This window comes from Episyrphus balteatus, chromosome 1 (genome assembly GCF_945859705.1).
Source record: "Episyrphus balteatus chromosome 1, idEpiBalt1.1, whole genome shotgun sequence".
NCBI classification, from domain to species: domain Eukaryota; kingdom Metazoa; phylum Arthropoda; class Insecta; order Diptera; family Syrphidae; genus Episyrphus; species Episyrphus balteatus.
In genome coordinates, this window is record NC_079134.1 from 93,984,785 (window position 1) to 94,003,206 (window position 18,422).

At 30.3% G+C, this 18,422-nt stretch overlaps 1 protein-coding gene across 5 annotated transcripts in view; it reads right to left on the reverse strand.

Annotated features, from left to right (window-relative positions):
* LOC129906432 (USP6 N-terminal-like protein) overlaps positions 1–18,422 on the reverse strand; it is a 442,462-nt gene that overhangs the window by 238,523 nt on the left and 185,517 nt on the right. The window contains exon 7 of one of the 5 annotated variants that reach the window (XM_055982208.1): positions 7,028–7,593. The exons of the other annotated variants lie outside the window; for them this stretch is intronic. Coding sequence (XP_055838183.1) covers positions 7,439–7,593 — 155 coding nt within the window. The 3' untranslated portion in view covers positions 7,028–7,438. Of the gene's footprint in view, positions 1–7,027; positions 7,594–18,422 lie in introns of those variants that run through there. 5 annotated transcript variants of the gene reach the window in all.

An 18,422-nucleotide genomic window follows, 5' to 3' on the forward strand; every position in this document is an offset into this window, starting at 1 on the left:
AACAAATGAGGATAAATCAGAGTAATGCCCTAACTCCAAAGATGCAAAAAAAAATCTAAATTGAAAATTGTGTAGTTATGGCCTTTACGAGATTATGGGCAAAGTACAGGGTACAGCTCAACTAATATTATCCAACGAATCAAAATAATCCTAATCCAGCATAGCGTTCGCTAAAAATATGACCACATCCCCAAAATATGGTAAAATAGTTTGTTTGAATACCAACAATTTTTTTAACATTTAATTTTCGTTCATGTTCTAAGACTTCAACATTTTGAAAATCATCTTACTCAAGAGATTAGTATCACACAACAATTTTTCGCTTGAGTATGGTATGCCGTTGTTCAGATTCGTTTTGTTCCATGTGTTTCTGAGATTTGTTTTAAAAGACTTGACTCAAATTGAGTTCCTTGATCAGTCGTGATCGCTTGAGATACTCCAAATCTTGAAACCCAGTTTTGAACAAAAGCAGAAACAACAGTGGAAGCGTTCATATTTTTTCAGCGGAATGGCCTCAGGCCAAGAAGAAAATCGGTCTTTGATGCTAAGCAAATAAGTGAAATTTCGAGATGGTGGTAATGGACCAACGAGATCCGAATGGATTTGAGAAAATCGACCTTCTGGAACTGGAAAATTTCCGTTCTGTGACGAAGTGTGCCTTGAGATTTTTGACTTTTGACAGGAAATACAACTTTTTTTGATCTATTTACATCACTGTTCGTTTTAGGGCAAAAGTATTTTGCCGTAATTATTTTACGCATTGCCTTTGAACCTGGATGTGAAAGTTTGTGATGATTGTAAAAAATTGTTCGTCGACAAATTTCAGACATATACGGACGAGTCTTTCCAGTCGAAGTTTCACACCATATTTCGACGTCATTTATTGGAATGTGAATTTTTTCTAATGTGTTAGATGTTTTCGAGCCCGGAAAAAATCCTCGATCGAACCCTCCAAGTGGGTGCCGGGCGGACAATGACCACCAAAATTCATGCTTTGTGCGATGTCAAAGCTGGTACGGCTAAGGTTAGGTTGGATCGCTGAAATTAATGAACAAGAAGTTTGTTGGACCGGATCAGTAGCGGCTGGAATTGGGGGAACAGGTGGTGTAACACCGTTGTTTCCACCACCGGCGCCACCAGTAAATTTATCATCGCCCGGCATTTAAAAAAAAAATTTAAGTCCAAAATCCGTTAAATAAAAATAAATTGAACTCGAACCGTTAAAATATTCCGCGGTAAAATACACTATGTTTTTGCGAAATATATGTGTAAACCTCGAGAGAAGAGAAACGGGTTTCTAAAACAACGGTAAATTATAATTATATTTAAGGATAACCGTAAAAAGATAACCGTAATTTATCCAACCAGCAAAAACAAAATACTTCTTACGCAAACACATGTCGAAAAAATAAAATTTTAATAATTTTTTACATTTAAATAACATATTTTATAAATTTTATATAAAATGTTTGAAAAGATAATATATTATATCTTTTGGAACCAACTACAGATTTTACTGTCTCTTCGGAAAAAAAACACCCTTTCACTTATTTTTTTTATACTCTTTATTCTTGCTTTCTATCCTAAATTCAATGTTTTTAATAAATTTCATTAGGGTGACCCATCATTTTTGTTTTCACTCAAAAAACACCCTTTTAACTATGATGTTTTATAGAAACTTTAGATTCTTGTTTCTTATCTTAAAAGTAATATAGTTGCTAAATTTCAATAGGGTGCCACTAATATTAATCTAGTATTCCGCACTTTTTCAAATATACCCATATTTTCTCTACACCTGAAAAAAACATCCTATCACATGAAAAAAAATTATAGATTTCATTTATTCGTAATTCCCATTGTAGTTTGTCCATATTTAATGAATTTCGTATGGGTACCTTTTATACCATTGATTTTATCGGACTTATCGCGGATTTTCTGTATTTGTGTTCTTGGTTTCTGTTATAAATGAAACATTTTTACCAATTTTCACTCTTGTAACAATTTTTTCCCAGTTTTTGTGGTACTAATTCGGAACTTCATCGTTTCATACAAAAAAACACCCTTTCACTCAAGATAGTTTTGTGCACTTTATAGATTCTTAATTCTTATATCAAACAAAACTTTTTCACCAAGTTTTAAAAATTAATAAAATATAAGTCAGCTGTTATGATACCTTTCTTACACATAACTCACCCCATCAAAAGAACACCCTTTCACCAAAAATATTTTTAAAAACTTTATGAACCCTTTGTCCCTACTTTATCTTAAACCTTCATCCCGAATTTCATCAGTGTAGCATGTTTTTTACATGAGTTTTGGTTATATTTGAAAAACCAAACACCCTTGTTTTTAATCGGCAATAACTTTTCTTAAAGCAATTGACTTTATTTTTATGCCATTAGATTCAGCATCAAAAAATAACTTAAAAACATTTATCATATGATGATATTTCACAAACAATTTTTTTCATTTTATTTTTGAGGTTCACCCCTCCCTTTTGACCGCGAAAAAACACCCTTCCACCCAAATTTTTTTTAAAGACTTTTTTTATTCTTGGTTCTTATCCCAAAAGCAAACTTTTTGCCAAGTTTCATTTTACCTGTACTATTAGGTCTTAAATAGAAATAAACTTAAAATACAAAAAACATTTTTAAGTCTTACCTATTTTTGACTTAATCACAACTACTTGCATACATAGGTACACAGGTTTTCCTAAATATCATAAAATCTAGGAGTTTTCTGGCAAACTAGTTAATAACTTTTTGTTCATTATTGTTTTCTTCATAAGAATAAACATATAAAACACTACGTTTAGCCCCAAAGTCAAAAATTATACCTTTAAAAAATGAATACCTTTAAAAATTAATATCTGTGCAATTAAAAAAGATATTAAAATATTTTAATAAATTTTTAATAATGAAACTAATGAAGTTTCGATCATAAGTATTAATGGAGAAATTAACATTAAAATGATATAAGGGTATAAACTTTGCAGATAGAGAGTTACTGTAGAACAATTTTTTTCTTAGAAAATACCCAAGAATCATCCCCCAAAATGCCCTTATCTCATTCCGGGACACCCTGCATGTATATGTATGCGATGACAAGTGTAACACGCAAGTCACACCGCTGCTGCAGATATATTTTTGACCAGAAAATAAACAACCGTGCGAATTAATCAAATTGAAGATATAATCGTTTCCGATCGAATAAAATTAATTTCGATGTAAAACGAAAGCGCTTAAAATACACCAAATATTTTGGTGTAAACCCGTGTGTGAATTGCGTTAAATAGTTAACCCCGTGTAAAATTTTTGACACTATTGAGGTGAATACAAAATTTTCAGCTGCTAAAAATTTAATGGGCTCTGGGACCTGGTCAAATTTTTTTTGCAGATGGTTTTGTTTTTTTTTTTTTTTTTTTATTATTAAAAACGAGTTTAATGGTAGCTGAAATTTTTTTATTCACCTCAATAATGTCATAAATTTTACATGGAGTTAACTATTTAACGCAATTCACACATCGTCGTTTGCCGTATACGCCATGAAAATCAGAAGTTTCTTTTATTCATATACACGTACGTCAAAAAAAAACATAACGTACGTCAAAACTATTCTCAAAACTTTCTTACATTCCATGAAAAATTTGACGTAAGGCCAAAATTTCTTGTTTTTGTCAAAACAATAGCGAATATCTAGGCAACGAAAAAAGATAGAAAAAAACGGATAGCGGATTTGAAAAGAGCAACTTCGAAAACATAAGACTACATACCTAGCTCAAAATATGCAATTTGGCGTATATGGCACTCCAATACTAGGGCGACGACATGGCCTAATTGGTACATTTTTGTTTCTTGATCATTTTCATACATCATGTTTTTTGTTTGAGTAATGTGTTGGAGCTATTAGCTTCTTTTTTTTGTTTGATTGCTCCTTAAAATCTCAAAGAACTTAGACTGAAAATTTATATATATATTTGATTCAGGAGTAATGTACCAAAAAGCTAGAGCGTGTAGGTTAGGTCGAGACAAGAAAAAAACCGTATGGGAGGGGGGTCTATTCCCCCTTCGTTTAGCAAGGAGGGGCAATTTAAAAAAAAATTGAATTATTTTCGAAACAAAACTATTAAAAATCAACGGTTCACAATTTTATTTAATTAAGTACTAATTTAGTTTTTTAAAATTCGATGATCTTATTTATTTTATTGCCTAGAATCCATGAGTGGCGAGCACCCCAGACATAGTAAGAAAAATTTCCAGGAAAGTTTTCACGAGTTATCAATGAAAAAAATTGATCAATTCAGCGTTAATCCAATACTGCATCCTTATTTAAGTCTGAATGTTTAAAAAATAATTGCAATATGGTTACTGTTTCATAAATTAATTTATCAACAAATGCAGCCACGTAAAAACAGAAAATAAGGAGGTTTTTTAGAAAAAAGTAGTTCTTGTTTTTTGTCAATTTCTCGAAAATGACAAAATATTTTTGAGTCCAGATTTCTATTTTTGTTTTAAAATAAATAAGAGCATCGAATTTTAAAAACAAAATTAGTACTTAATCGAATAAAATTTTGAAAAAAATTAGTTTTTTTTTCAAATTTTGATTTTAAAAATTTTTTTTCAAAAACTGTGCCATAAAATGGCTTTTCTTAAAGAATCATCCCCCAAAATGCCCTTATCTCATTCCGGGACACCCTGCATGTATATGTATGCGATGACAAGTGTAACACGCAAGTCACACCGCTGCTGCAGATATATTTTTGACCAGAAAATAAACAACCGTGCGAATTAATCAAATTGAAGATATAATCGTTTCCGATCGAATAAAATTAATTTCGATGTAAAACGAAAGCGCTTAAAATACACCAAATATTTTGGTGTAAACCCGTGTGTGAATTGCGTTAAATAGTTAACCCCGTGTAAAATTTTTGACACTATTGAGGTGAATACAAAATTTTCAGCTGCTAAAAATTTAATGGGCTCTGGGACCTGGTCAAATTTTTTTTGCAGATGGTTTTGTTTTGTTTTTTTTTTTTTTTTTTATTATTAAAAAGGAGTTTAATGGTAGCTGAAATTTTTTTATTCACCTCAATAATGTCATAAATTTTACATGGAGTTAACTATTTAACGCAATTCACACATCGTCGCCCTAGTATTGAAGTGCCGTATACGCCATTTTTACATTTTTGGGAAATCGCATTTAAAAGTTCGGAAGATAATTGCGAAAGAACTAACCGCTGGTATTTTTTTAATATTTTAGTATGATATATAATTAAAATGTGTCTTTTATATACATGTTATTGGACATCTGCAATTCGATTAGTTTTCAAAATATTTAAATTTTTGTCCAAAATGAGTTTGCCGTTATACGCCATGAAAATCAGAAGTTTCTTTTATTCATATACACGTACGTCAAAACTATTCTCAAAATTTTCTTACATTGCATGAAAAATTTGACGTAAGGCCAAAATTTCTTGTTTTTGTCAAAACAATAGCGAATATCTAGGCAACGAAAAAAGATAGAAAAAAACGGATAGCAGATTTGAAAAGAGCAACTTCGAAAACATAAGACTACATACCTAGCTCAAAATATGCAATTTGGCGTATATGGCACTCCAATACTAGGGCGACGACATGGCCTAATTGGTACATTTTTGTTTCTTGATCATTTTCATTCATCATGTTTTTTGTTTGAGTAATGTGTTGGAGCTATTAGCTTCTTTTTTTTGTTTGATTGCTCCTTAAAATCTCAAAGAACTTAGACTGAAAATTTATATATATATTTGATTCAGGAGTAATGTACCAAAAAGCTAGAGCGTGTAGGTTAGGTCGAGACAAGAAAAAAACCGTATGGGAGGGGGGTCTATTCCCCCTTCGTTTAGCAAGGAGGGGCAATTTAAAAAAAAATTGAATTATTTTCGAAACAAAACTATTAAAAATCAACGGTTCACAATTTTATTTAATTAAGTACTAATTTAGTTTTTTAAAATTCGATGATCTTATTTATTTTATTGCCTTAAGACCCTCAAAGCTAGAATCCATGAGTGGCGAGCACCCCAGACATAGTAAGAAAAATTTCCAGGAAAGTTTTCACGAGTTATCAATGAAAAAAATTGATCAATTCAGCGTTAATCCAATACTGCATCCTTATTTAAGTCTGAATGTTTAAAAAATAATTGCAATATGGTTACTGTTTCATAAATTAATTTATCAACAAATGCAGCCACGTAAAAACAGAAAATAAGGAGGTTTTTTAGAAAAAAGTAGTTCTTGTTTTTTGTCAATTTCTCGAAAATGACAAAATATTTTTGAGTCCAGATTTCTATTTTTGTTTTAAAATAAATAAGAGCATCGAATTTTAAAAACAAAATTAGTACTTAATCGAATAAAATTTTGAAAAAAATTAGTTTTTTTTTCAAATTTTGATTTTAAAAAATTTTTTTCAAAAACTGTGCCATAAAATGGCTTTTCTTAAAATTTTTGTACAAAAAGGTATAGCACGTTATTGTAGGTGTAACCGTTGATTTTTAATACAAACAAATTTAGTCAATGTTTTTTTTTAATTCCCCCTCCCCGTTAAACGAAGGGAAAAGACCCCCCTTCCATACGATTTTTTTCTTGTCTCGACCCAACATTGCTCCTGAATCAGCCTGTATAAAGTATAATACCCATTTTACAAAATGAATCATTAAAATTTGAGTTACGAGTAGGTATACTTTAAAAGTAAGAAGTCAAATCCTTAATTGATTTGGCTAAAAACTAAGTGTGCAAGGACAAATCATTTTTTAGAACAAACAAAAAATAAATTTTATTTCAAAAAACTTATAAATTTTTAGGAAAAAAGTATTTAATTAATACAAATATTTATATAATTATGTACTATAACAATAAATTAACATTATTTTCTACAAATAAATTTTCTACTCAAAAAATGCTTTTAAACTTAACTGTGGTTAAACTAGTTTTCTATTACACTGGTTTTGTTTACTATATTAAAAAAAAAAACATACAAAAAGTTTAACATTTACAAGATCTTATAGTTCAATGCACCTAAATAATGAATTTCTAATGTAGGTATAAATGCAATGTTATATTATATTTGACAATAATGAAACTCAACTATGGGAATTTTAAGTAAACGGCAGAATGACAGAAACATTATAAAATATAAATAATTAATTTTTTTTATTTTGAGGAATTTTTATTTGATTCAGTTTAATTTTTAAGCAAGTGTTGTGTACACAATTTTTTGGCATCTTATTTAATATTATTTTCTAAGTTTCAAAGAGTGTCGGTTATTCTAAAAGTGGAATAACACATTTTTTCTACAAGAATCAATATAACAATATAATAATACAAAAATATGGATTTATGTAAGATAGTAAATATTTTTTTCATCTATACCTATGAATATATTTTTAAATTGTATTAAAAAAAAATTAAAGTCGAGTGTTCTCTTCACTTTCTTCGCCTTCACTTTCAGAGCAGGTTTTGATGATTACGTTACCATTGCTATACAAAGAATAATTGCTGACAGCTGGTGAAGTCGCTAAGCTAGTGCTACTTTGATATGTTTTCATTGAAAAAGCATCACCTTTGGAAGAGCCGAAATCAATATAAAAAAAGAACAAAAAACCCAAAATAAATTAAAAAAAAAATAATAAGTAAAAAAATATTTTAAGCTTACTATATAATAAAAACAAAAAAAATAAATTTGCTAACCCCAAAATCAGACAAGACAATATATGTAAAAAATAGTTCCATTCACAAGAAATGTTAGTTCAATCAGCAATCAGTAATTTCATGTTTATTAAGCCACGGGAGCGGTACGAATACAGACTAGTGAAAGGTTGATTTTTTTAACTACACAATCAATTTTCCAAACAAGGGAGGGTCATTCCATAATTTTAAAAATGATATACGACAAAACGATAATCATTTCACAGTTTGATAATTTAAAACAAATATTTTGAATCGTACCTGTTAGGGATGGAAAAAATCGGCCGGTTTAAACTGGTTTCGGTTTTTTTTACTTCAAACAAACCGAAAAACCAAAAAAAACCGGCTGAAAAAAATATCGAACAAAAAAGAACGAGCGAGGCAAAAAACTGAAAACCCTTAAACAAAATAGATTAATTTTTTTTTTGTCAAATCAAGCAAAAAAAAAAAACCAAAACCGTTTTTTTCAAAAACCGGTTTTTTGACTCGGTTTAACCGAAAGAAAAAAAAAAACGGAAAAACCAAAAACCGTCAATTTGAAAACAAAATGTTGTCAATCTGATCACCAAATCGTTAAAATTACTACATGGTTGTGAATTCGATCGCAAAATTGTAAAATTCACAACAGGTGCTGTAATTTTTACAATTTGGTGATCAAGCTGACAATATTTTGTTGTCAAATTGACAACATTTGGCTGTCGGGTCAATTTCGACAACCCTTTTTTTTGGGTGTAGAAGTTTTCATATTCTTAGAAGTCGTGTCAGTCTATATGACTTAGTGGTTGCCTCCAGCGGAGTATGAGATCTAAGTTCGCATCCCAAATATTTTTTTTTTGTTGCTTTCTGTAAATCAATAATCGTCAATAAATAAACGATACTTAAATAGGTCTTGTTTTCGGAGAATTTATTCGTTTATGGTTGCAATGTATGTTTTATGCTCGATTTAACCCAAGTTTTTATTTGATTTTATTTGAATCACCGATAACATTGCAAATGTTTTTTCTTTAAAATCTAAACTACAAAAATATCAAAAAGATTTAAAACAAGAAGAAGAATCAATTTGAATTTTTGATTGTAAAATAAAAAACTACAACGAAAGATTCAAGAGTTATGAAAAATAGTTATGTATAAAAATACTGTGATAAGTTGCCTCTAACTCGAATGATCGAAATTTAAGTGAAATTAAAATTTTGCTGGGTAAACAGGATTATAACACTGTATACTCGAAAAACACTTTGGCGGAGGAGGCCCATCACATATATATGTAGGTACCTTCATAAGGGTGGAGTGAAAAACAAGGTTGGCTTATTTTTTGATATACATAGTCAGGATGGGTGCCATTTGGAACTTAAATAACGGCAAAATAGTTTCAGATCGATCAAAGAAATTTTAGAGGGTTCACAAGTCACTTGAAAAAAATAAAAAACCTTAAAGGTCAATATATGGAGTTTTTTGAGTTTTTATTGTTTTACTCAGTTTTTTTGATTCGAAAAACATGTACATTATTATTTATTTTTCAATTTTCATTCAAAAATTGCGATTTTATTGAGTTAAGGCCCTTACTGCAAGAATCCATTTGCGGCGAGCACTCCCAACCCCCATGATCCAGCCACGTAAAAACAAAAAATGACAAAATAGTTTTGGTTTTTTGGTAATTTCTCGAAAAATGACAAGAGGTTTTTGGATGCGGTTTTCTGTTTTTATTCAAAAACAAATAAGAGCATCGAATTTAAAAAACTTAAGTAGTACTTAATTACATGAAATTTTGAAAAACATTAGTTTGAAATTTTTTTTTCAAAATTTTGATTTTGAAAATTAATTTTTCAAAAACTGTGTCGGAAAATGGCCATATTAAAATTTTTTTGTAAAAAACGAGGTTTTTTTTGTAAATCCAAAAGGTATAGCACGTTATTGTAGGTGATCATGAAGACGTGGCAGGTTTCAGAAAAATGGACCCCAAAAGTAATGATGCAGGATTGTTCGGACTGATTTCAGGATTCTAAATATGTAAACTTCAAAATCGTACCTGATCCCTTTTTTGAGTTATAAGCATTTTTGTATACACGGGAGGGCATTTTGACTTAGAATGGGGAAAAAATTGTTAAAAAACATCGAAAAAAGACATTTTGATTTTGTATATATTTTTCGAAAGCTATAATATTGTTCTTGAACTAAGTCTTTAACTTAAGTTGGTTGAGCAAATATGTTCTGAGAAATTTAATTTCAAAAACATCATTTTAGAAAAAAAAATTTTTTTTTCTTCAAGTTTATTTTTTTTTCTATTTTTTTAAATAAAGGGTACAATTTTTTTACATAATTCAAAGGTCTTATAAATTTCTAGTCGAAAACAAAAAACCAAATGCTTAAAAGTATTTTAGTTTTTGAGATTGGAGGAAAAATGTATCGCATCCCCAGAATTTTTGTTTTTCTCCTAGGCTATTGATTTATGTCATTCAGAAAGGAACTAAGACGTTCACGGGTTTTAATTGCAGGAATCGTTCAATGGGTTATAAGAGAAGATAAAATCGCGGAGTGCCATTAAATGAGAGGGTGGAAATTGAAGATAAGGGTGCAAAAGCCCCTTTTTTTGGTTTTTTCAATATATCTTGTAAGCCGAGCTAAATTTTGATATTTTGCATTCATAACTTGAAAGATTAACATTATGTTTATAATCTTAGCTTTTGATGAATCATAACTTAAAGTGTTGCCGTTGTTTTTTAATATTTTATTTTTAAATTTTAAGTATTTTGTTTAGGGAGCGGTACGATTGATCGCAAACTAAAATCTATTATAACAAAATCTCGCATTCTTGCAAAAATCACGCAAAGCAAAATTTCGCATCTTTAACATCTCACATAACAAAATCTTGCATTTTCAAAATCCTGCATATTAAAATCTCGCATTTTAGAAAAAATCTCGCAAGTTCATTAAATTCTTGCTATATCAAAATCTCGCATTAGAAGAATTAGTTTAAAGCGTTAAGTATCTTAAATTTAAATTGCTTTTTTGGCAGCAAAATGTATAATAGAGCGGGCGGCCACTGCAGAAACGCTTAACTCATCGAGCTAAAGAAAATTTCAAATGGGAAGTGAAAGAGGGCTATTTGTAGTTACGAAAACCACAGGTCTTCCCATCCTGGCACAATTGGCGTGGTAAAGTGCATTGTGCATCTCATAGAGTTAAAAGACAATATTGGTGTCAAATTAAAGGTGATATTGTCAGCTATCAAAATTCAGAGGTCTTCCGGGCGAAAGCCTGGCAGTTTTGTCATGCAGCCCGTTTTAAGGTTAGAAGCGATGAAAGTGAGTTTTTTCATAAAGTCTTGTTTTTTTGTATTTTGGTGGATGAGTTAAGGAGTTTTTTCACTATAAAATAAAATTAAGAGTTATTAGCATTTAAATATAAAACGATGTTTTGGAAAAAGTTTGATAGATTATTAACAATGACCCAAAGTATATGTAAAACTACGAATAATTCACGAAAAAGTCTCAAATAATACGCTGCGCCCCTTAAAACTTACCGAATTAAAAGGCGAATTTAATTTCAAATTAAAGCTAATAATGTTTTTTTTTGAAAACCAGAGGTCTTCCAAGCCACATCTTGACATTTCACCCTTCAGCTTGGGTGAACGTTTTAAGTAAAAACGCTCCTAACCTTAAAACAAGCTGCGTGACCTAACTTCCAATTTTTGGCTTGGAAGACCTCTGGTTTTCAAAAAAAGACATTATTAGCTTTAATTTGAAATTAAATTCGCCTTTTAATTCGGTAAGTTGTAAGGGGCGCAGCGTATTATTTAAGACTTTTTCGTGAATTATTCGTAGTTTTACATATACTTTGGGTCATTGTTAATAACACGGTGTTACAAAAATGAGGTTTTAAAATATACGCGGGCGGAGACCTATCAGGTTTTGTAGAGCTAGTCGCACTGAATACGAAACGGTATTTGAAAATCCCCTAACACCCCCAAAATCTGGAGTTACGGGCAAAAAACGGTTTTTTGACCTTCACCAATTGAAAAAATTCTAGCTTCGACAATTTTTTACCCATTTTCGATTTTTTTACAGTTTCTGATAGAAGATAAATATACCTTTTTAACAATGTATAAAACATGTAACTCGGTTAGACCACTTAGAATTTATAAGATGTCAAAGTTCAAAAATTCAATTTTTTTTGTCATTTGCCCAACTTCGGCATCAATTTAAAGTATATGTTTTCAAAACAACATGCTATTTAAAAAATATATTCTAAAACAATATCTATTTTCCAATTGATCGAGGTATTTTTTATGAAAATCACTTCAAAATTGGCTTAGAAAAAAAAATTTTCGATTTCAACCCAGATGCAGAAATTCGAACTTTTAGGTATAGAACAAAAATGTTGTTTCGGCACGTAGTAGGATAACTTGGGCGCCAGGATTTGATAACGGGGTTTTGTAGAAGAGCTCAATACAAACATTTTTTTTCTTTGGGAGGGGGGTCTATCTCCCCCCGTTTAGGTGGGAGGGGCATTTTTCTAAAAAAAATTATCAAAAAAAAAAAAATTATTAAAAAACAACGACAACACTTACAGTAATAAATGATACCATTTCCAAAAGGCAAAATTGTGCATTTTATTTTAATTTTTAAATCAATATAATATTACCAATAGTTTTTGAAATAATCGATTTCTAAGTTAAAAATAGGGGAAAAAAAAATTTTTAAAACTCATTTTATACTATTTTTGTCCAGACTGTGAATTTTAGTAAATAAATTACTTAGACAGAAAACTGCCTCAATTAATTCCTTATCGAACAGTGAAAACTATATGTTTCTATGTCTTCTAGTTTTTGGGAAAATTGAAAAATTATTTTATCAGATTTTTCTTTTTTCAAAATATTTTTTGTTTTTATTTGTTTTTATTTTTCAATTTTCTCAAAAACTAGGAGACATAGAAACATATAGTTTTCACTGTTCGATAAGGAATTAATTGAGGCAGTTTTCTGTCTAAGTAATTTATTTACTAAAATTCACAGTCTGGACAAAAATAGTATAAAATGAGTTTTAAAAAATTTTTGTTCCCCTATTTTTAACTTTGAAATCGATTATTTCAAAAAACTATTGGTAATATTATATTGATTTAAAAATTAAAATAAAATGCACAATTTTGCCTTTTGGAAATGGTATCATTTATTACTGTAAGTGTTGCCGTTGTTTTTTAATAATTTTTTTTTTATTTTGATAATTTTTTTTAGAAAAATGCCCCTCCCACCTAAACGGGGGGAGATAGACCCCCCTCCCAAAGAAAAAAAATGTTTGTATTGAGCTCCTCTACAAAACCCCGTTATCAAATCCTGGCGCCCAAGTTATCCTACTACGTGCCGAAACAACATTTTTGTTCTATACCTAAAAGTTCGAATTTCTGCATCTGGGTTGAAATCGAAAATTTTTTTTTCTAAGCCAATTTTGAAGTGATTTTCATAAAAAATACCTCGATCAATTGGAAAATAGATATTGTTTTAGAATATATTTTTTAAATAGCATGTTGTTTTGAAAACATATACTTTAAATTGATGCCGAAGTTGGGCAAATGACAAAAAAAATTGAATTTTTGAACTTTGACATCTTATAAATTCTAAGTGGTCTAACCGAGTTACATGTTTTATACATTGTTAAAAAGGTATATTTATCTTCTATCAGAAACTGTAAAAAAATCGAAAATGGGTAAAAAATTGTCGAAGCTAGAATTTTTTCAATTGGTGAAGGTCAAAAAACCGTTTTTTGCCCGTAACTCCAGATTTTGGGGGTGTTAGGGGATTTTCAAATACCGTTTCGTATTCAGTGCGACTAGCTCTACAAAACCTGATAGGTCTCCGCCCGCGTATATTTTGAGTGTTACACCGTGTAATCTATCAAGCTTTTTCCAAAACATCGTTTTATATTTAAATGCTAATAACTCTTAATTTTATTTTATAGTGAAAAACTCTTTAACTCATCCACCAAAATACCAAAAAAAAAGACTCTATGAAAAAACTCACTTTCATCGCTTCTAACCTTAAAACGGGCTGCATGACAAAACTGCCAGACTTTCGCCCGGAAGACCTCTGAATTTTGATAGCTGACAATATCACCTTTAATTTGACACCAATATTGTCTTTTAACTCTATGAGATGCACAATGCACTTTACCACGCCAATCGTGCCAGGATGCGAACGGGAAGACCTGTGGTTTTCGTAACTACAAATAGCCCTCTTTCACTTCCCATTTGAAATTTTCTTTAGCTCGATGAGTTGAGCGTTTCTGCAGTGGCCGCCCGGACTATAAGCAACAGATTAAATGAAAAGAGAAGGTCGAATACGACAAATTCACATGCATTAAGTCCTTTTGACTCCAACATTCAACAGTTGACCCTGAACATAGCCGTATTTAGGAGGAGGGGGGGGGGGCTGACTTTCAGATTTATAGGTGGAAGGTGATTTTTCTAGTGGTTTTGCATTATTTCAGTTTTTTAGTTGTAAGAGTTTAAAAAAAAATTGGTACGTGATTTCAAAACGCAATATAATTTTTTTTTAATGGTTGTTGAATTTTAAACTAATTGACGGTGAATTTTTGAATGAATATATTAATGTTAAATATTTATTCAACATTTTATGTCGTTGACACAGTTGGGGCAGTTTTGAACAAGTATGGTGGGGCACTTTTGAACATGTTCAAAACCGCCCGAGTAGTTTGTATCAGACATTTTAAGGACACTTGAATGTGTTTTATTTAATAAATCGTAATGTTCTTATAAAAAAAAAATAATGAAACTAGCATTTGTGAGCAAAATTAAAGAAAAAATGGGAATATGTACAACATAATTGAGGATTTAAAAAAATGCCTGAATTCTTCAAGTTCTGCTAGACTGTTCTCGATGAGAACTCGATTATATACCGCTTAAGCGTTATAGAAATTAAAGTCAAGCTACCTACACCAATAAATGCTCCTGGTACATGAAGAACATCCGCTTTGTTAACACTTGGATTTAATGTCTAGAAATATATCTATATATATTGAAAATAAATCTATTTTACTCTGAGAAGCATAAATGGTATGAATACCATTTTTCTAGGATATATTTTAAATGAATTTTTCTTGGTTTTTGTTTTTCTTTTGCACTTATAAATGTGATAAACTGATAACTATAGTTTAAATTGTAATGTTATTTTTTCTGAGTTTTTATTATTTGTTGGTTAATTGAATATGATATAATAATCAATTTGGAGTTTTTGTATGTTCTTATTAAAAAACTAATAAAACGATAAGTATTATTTATTCATTACAACGAAACTAATACTGCTGTTCAAAAGTGCCCCTTCCATGTTCAAAACTGCCCCATACATGGGGCACTTTTGAACATAAGCGCCTATATTTTTAAAACATCAAAACTCAAAATAAATAATTGGTTTAACTTACCAAATGTTCTTTGAAATCGAAGTTCAATGTTACTGTTCAATGTTAGTAAACTTTACAGATCAAGAAAACGAACATATTTCGTTCAAGCAGTAGTGAAAGCAAAAAGTGTTCAAAACTGCCCCACTCTCCCCTATCTGAAAATCTCCTTTAAAGTCTCTACCAATTTTGTATCGTTAAAGAAGCTGTCGATGAAGTTTTTAAAAGGGAAAACAAATTTTTTTTTTCGATTACACGTTTGGTAAGGAGTTTTTCCTCTGTGACCATTTCTTTAAAATGCTCTTTTAAGAACCCTTTAAATACCACAAGTATTTATGCATGGTTTTTGGTGAAATATTTAACAATTTTGTTACCATGTTACTTTTTATTCCGTTTTGTTACACTTTTTTTCAGTAAAATTTTTGTTTGTTTTTCGTTGAAATAGATTGAAAATTTCAACCGGAAGCACTTTTTTCTTCGACAATTTATCGAATAACTTTGACTATTTTGCAGGCAACAATGATCTGTTTATGGTAAAAACGTTTTAAATCTATTTTTTGTATACCTATTTTTATTTGCTAAGGACAAAATGGATGGAGTTGGGAAAATTTAATGTGTTAATATTATAAAATTTGTATGTTTAGGTTAGACGCTCTAGCCAAGAAATTCTTCTCATAAATTGTTCTACCTTTCCGTTTTTAAATTATTCCCCCGTATTAAAGACAGAAATATTGAAACTCATACAGTTCCTGAACGTATTTTGTACGTATAATTAATTTATTCCCCAGTAAAGAAAATAATATAAATAAATATGCACTTTAATTTCGAATGCAACAGTTATCAATCTTAAAATGTTTCTATAATCTTAAAGCTCTTGATGATTTATAATATCTTTTAACAATACACAAAAAGACAAAACTGTTTAAAATGCAGGGCTATTTTTCAGAAAGATATAACACCTAATAAATAGTTCCCCTCCGACTCCAGTAGAACGTTTTTTTTAACTTTATTAATTAAAACCTAGATGAGAAACGAAAAATCCTACACAAAAATGGCACAATTAAAAATAATAAAATTAAGTCCTCAAAGTCGTAAGGGAAAATGATAACGAAAAAATATCATCGAGAATTCTGCAAATTAAATTAAAATCAAGAAAAAATATCAGAAAATACATTTTTGAACAAAAAAAATTAAAAATAAAAAAATCACACCGTCAACACAGTTCTTTATAACAGAAAAAAGGGCCATGAAAACTCTACTTATAATCCGGAATTGTTTTTTGCAGCTGTGTACTGAAAAACGGAAAGCATATTGAAATTTTGATTTCGTTGATAAAATTTTGTTTTGGCTTCATATTAGGCTCACACTAAAAATTTCGTTCTGCTTTTTGAAAAGTGAAAATTCTACTAGTTTATTTTATTTCACCTCTTTTTCGATGCAGCAGCCTGGTAGACTTCGTAATAATAAGCTTTCAAATAAGATAAGATTCGATTTATGACTTTTTTTTATTTTGTTACGCTTTTTTCCTATTTGTTACGCTTTTTGAAAAATTTTGTTACTTTTTTAAAAAAGGCTGCGGCAACACTGTTTGCGACTGAATAATCGGGCGATCAAAATCGCATGTGTGCGCCTAGCCTAAATCTATTTAAATCTTTTCCACATCTTTTCTACTGTCCGAGATATCTTCACTTTTGTTCTATGTTAATAGTAGGAGAGCTAGTGGCACATTTGACTAAGGTATCTCTTGTAAGAGGAGTTAAATACAAGCATTTTTTACTATGGGAAGGGGGGGTCTATCTCCCCCCGTTTAGGAGGGAGGGGCAATTTTCTAAAAAAGTAACTCAAAATAAAAAAAAAATTATTTAAAAACGACGGCAACACCTGCAGTTATGAGTGATACATTTTTCAAAAGGCAGAATATTACACTTTATATTAGTTTTTAAATCAAGTTATTTTAATAAATACTTTTTGAAATAATCGATTTCAAAGTCAAATTTTGGGCAAAAAAAGTTGAAAATTACACTTTCAAGGTCATATATATATATGATGTGCACCGCTGAGGCCTGCCAGACCAAGATTTTCTTACTTAGCATGCTAAAAACTACCACTGTACGAATTTTCAGCCTTACAAGAGCTACCTTAGTCAAATGTGCCACTAGCTCTTGGACTATAAGCTTTAATCCAGCATATAAGCGAAAATAAATGTATCTATTTCTTCAGAGAGTGTAGTACCTATGTACAACATTTCGTTATTTTTTTGTTTCAAATTATAAAACTAAACAATTTCAGTTTATTGTTAAATTTTAAAGTGAAGTACAAGCTCATGCCATACAGCTCGGATTATTTAAGGACCAGTTGTAGAAACGTGGTTCAGCCTCTGATCAGGAATTTAACCCACCGATTTCGGAGGATTAGCAGCGGGTCAACTTCGGTTCATACTCCAGTCAAAGCGTCATTTGACCTTGCGCAGAGAGGCACTGTCAGTTTTTATTTCATGGATCGATAGGGGTATATTTAAAAGGCTTAAACCCAATTTCTCACCACCTGATCATTCTTTTTAGCGGAGTTATTCACAAAAGTGCATTTTTTGGTATATTTTACTTCTAAGCTAATATCTTTGCTCCAGATTGTCGTAGACCAAAAAATAAACATACATTCTCTTCCTTATAATATTTTCTATGAACGCATGCAAAACCGGTGCGAAAACACCCAAAAATATCGTTTTTTGGGAATAACTCGGCTTCAGAGTGTCCTACGACAAAAAATAAAGCTATTAATTGTTCCTTACAACATTTTCTATCGATTTGGTGCACATTATTTTTGTTGAAACAAATAAAAAATAAGTTATATTAAGACAAAGACGTTTTTTTGTTTAGCAAACTTTTGCCTTATTATTTTGTAAACAGTGCAAGTATTGGCTAATATTGATATAATAATCAATTTGGAGTTTTCGTATGTTCTTATTAAAAAACTAATAAAACGATAAGTATTATTTATTCATTACAACGAAACTAATACTGCTGTTCAAAAGTGCCCCTTCCATGTTCAAAACTGCCCCATACATGGGGCACTTTTGAACATAAGCGCCTATATTTTTAAAACATCAAAATTCAAAATAAATAATTGGTTTAACTTACCAAATGTTCTTTGAAATCGAAGTTCAATGTTACTGTTCAATGTTAGTAAACTTTACAGATCAAGAAAACGAACATATTTCGTTCAAGCAGTAGTGAAAGCAAAAAGTGTTCAAAACTGCCCCACTCTCCCCTATCTGAAAATCTCCTTTAAAGTCTCTACC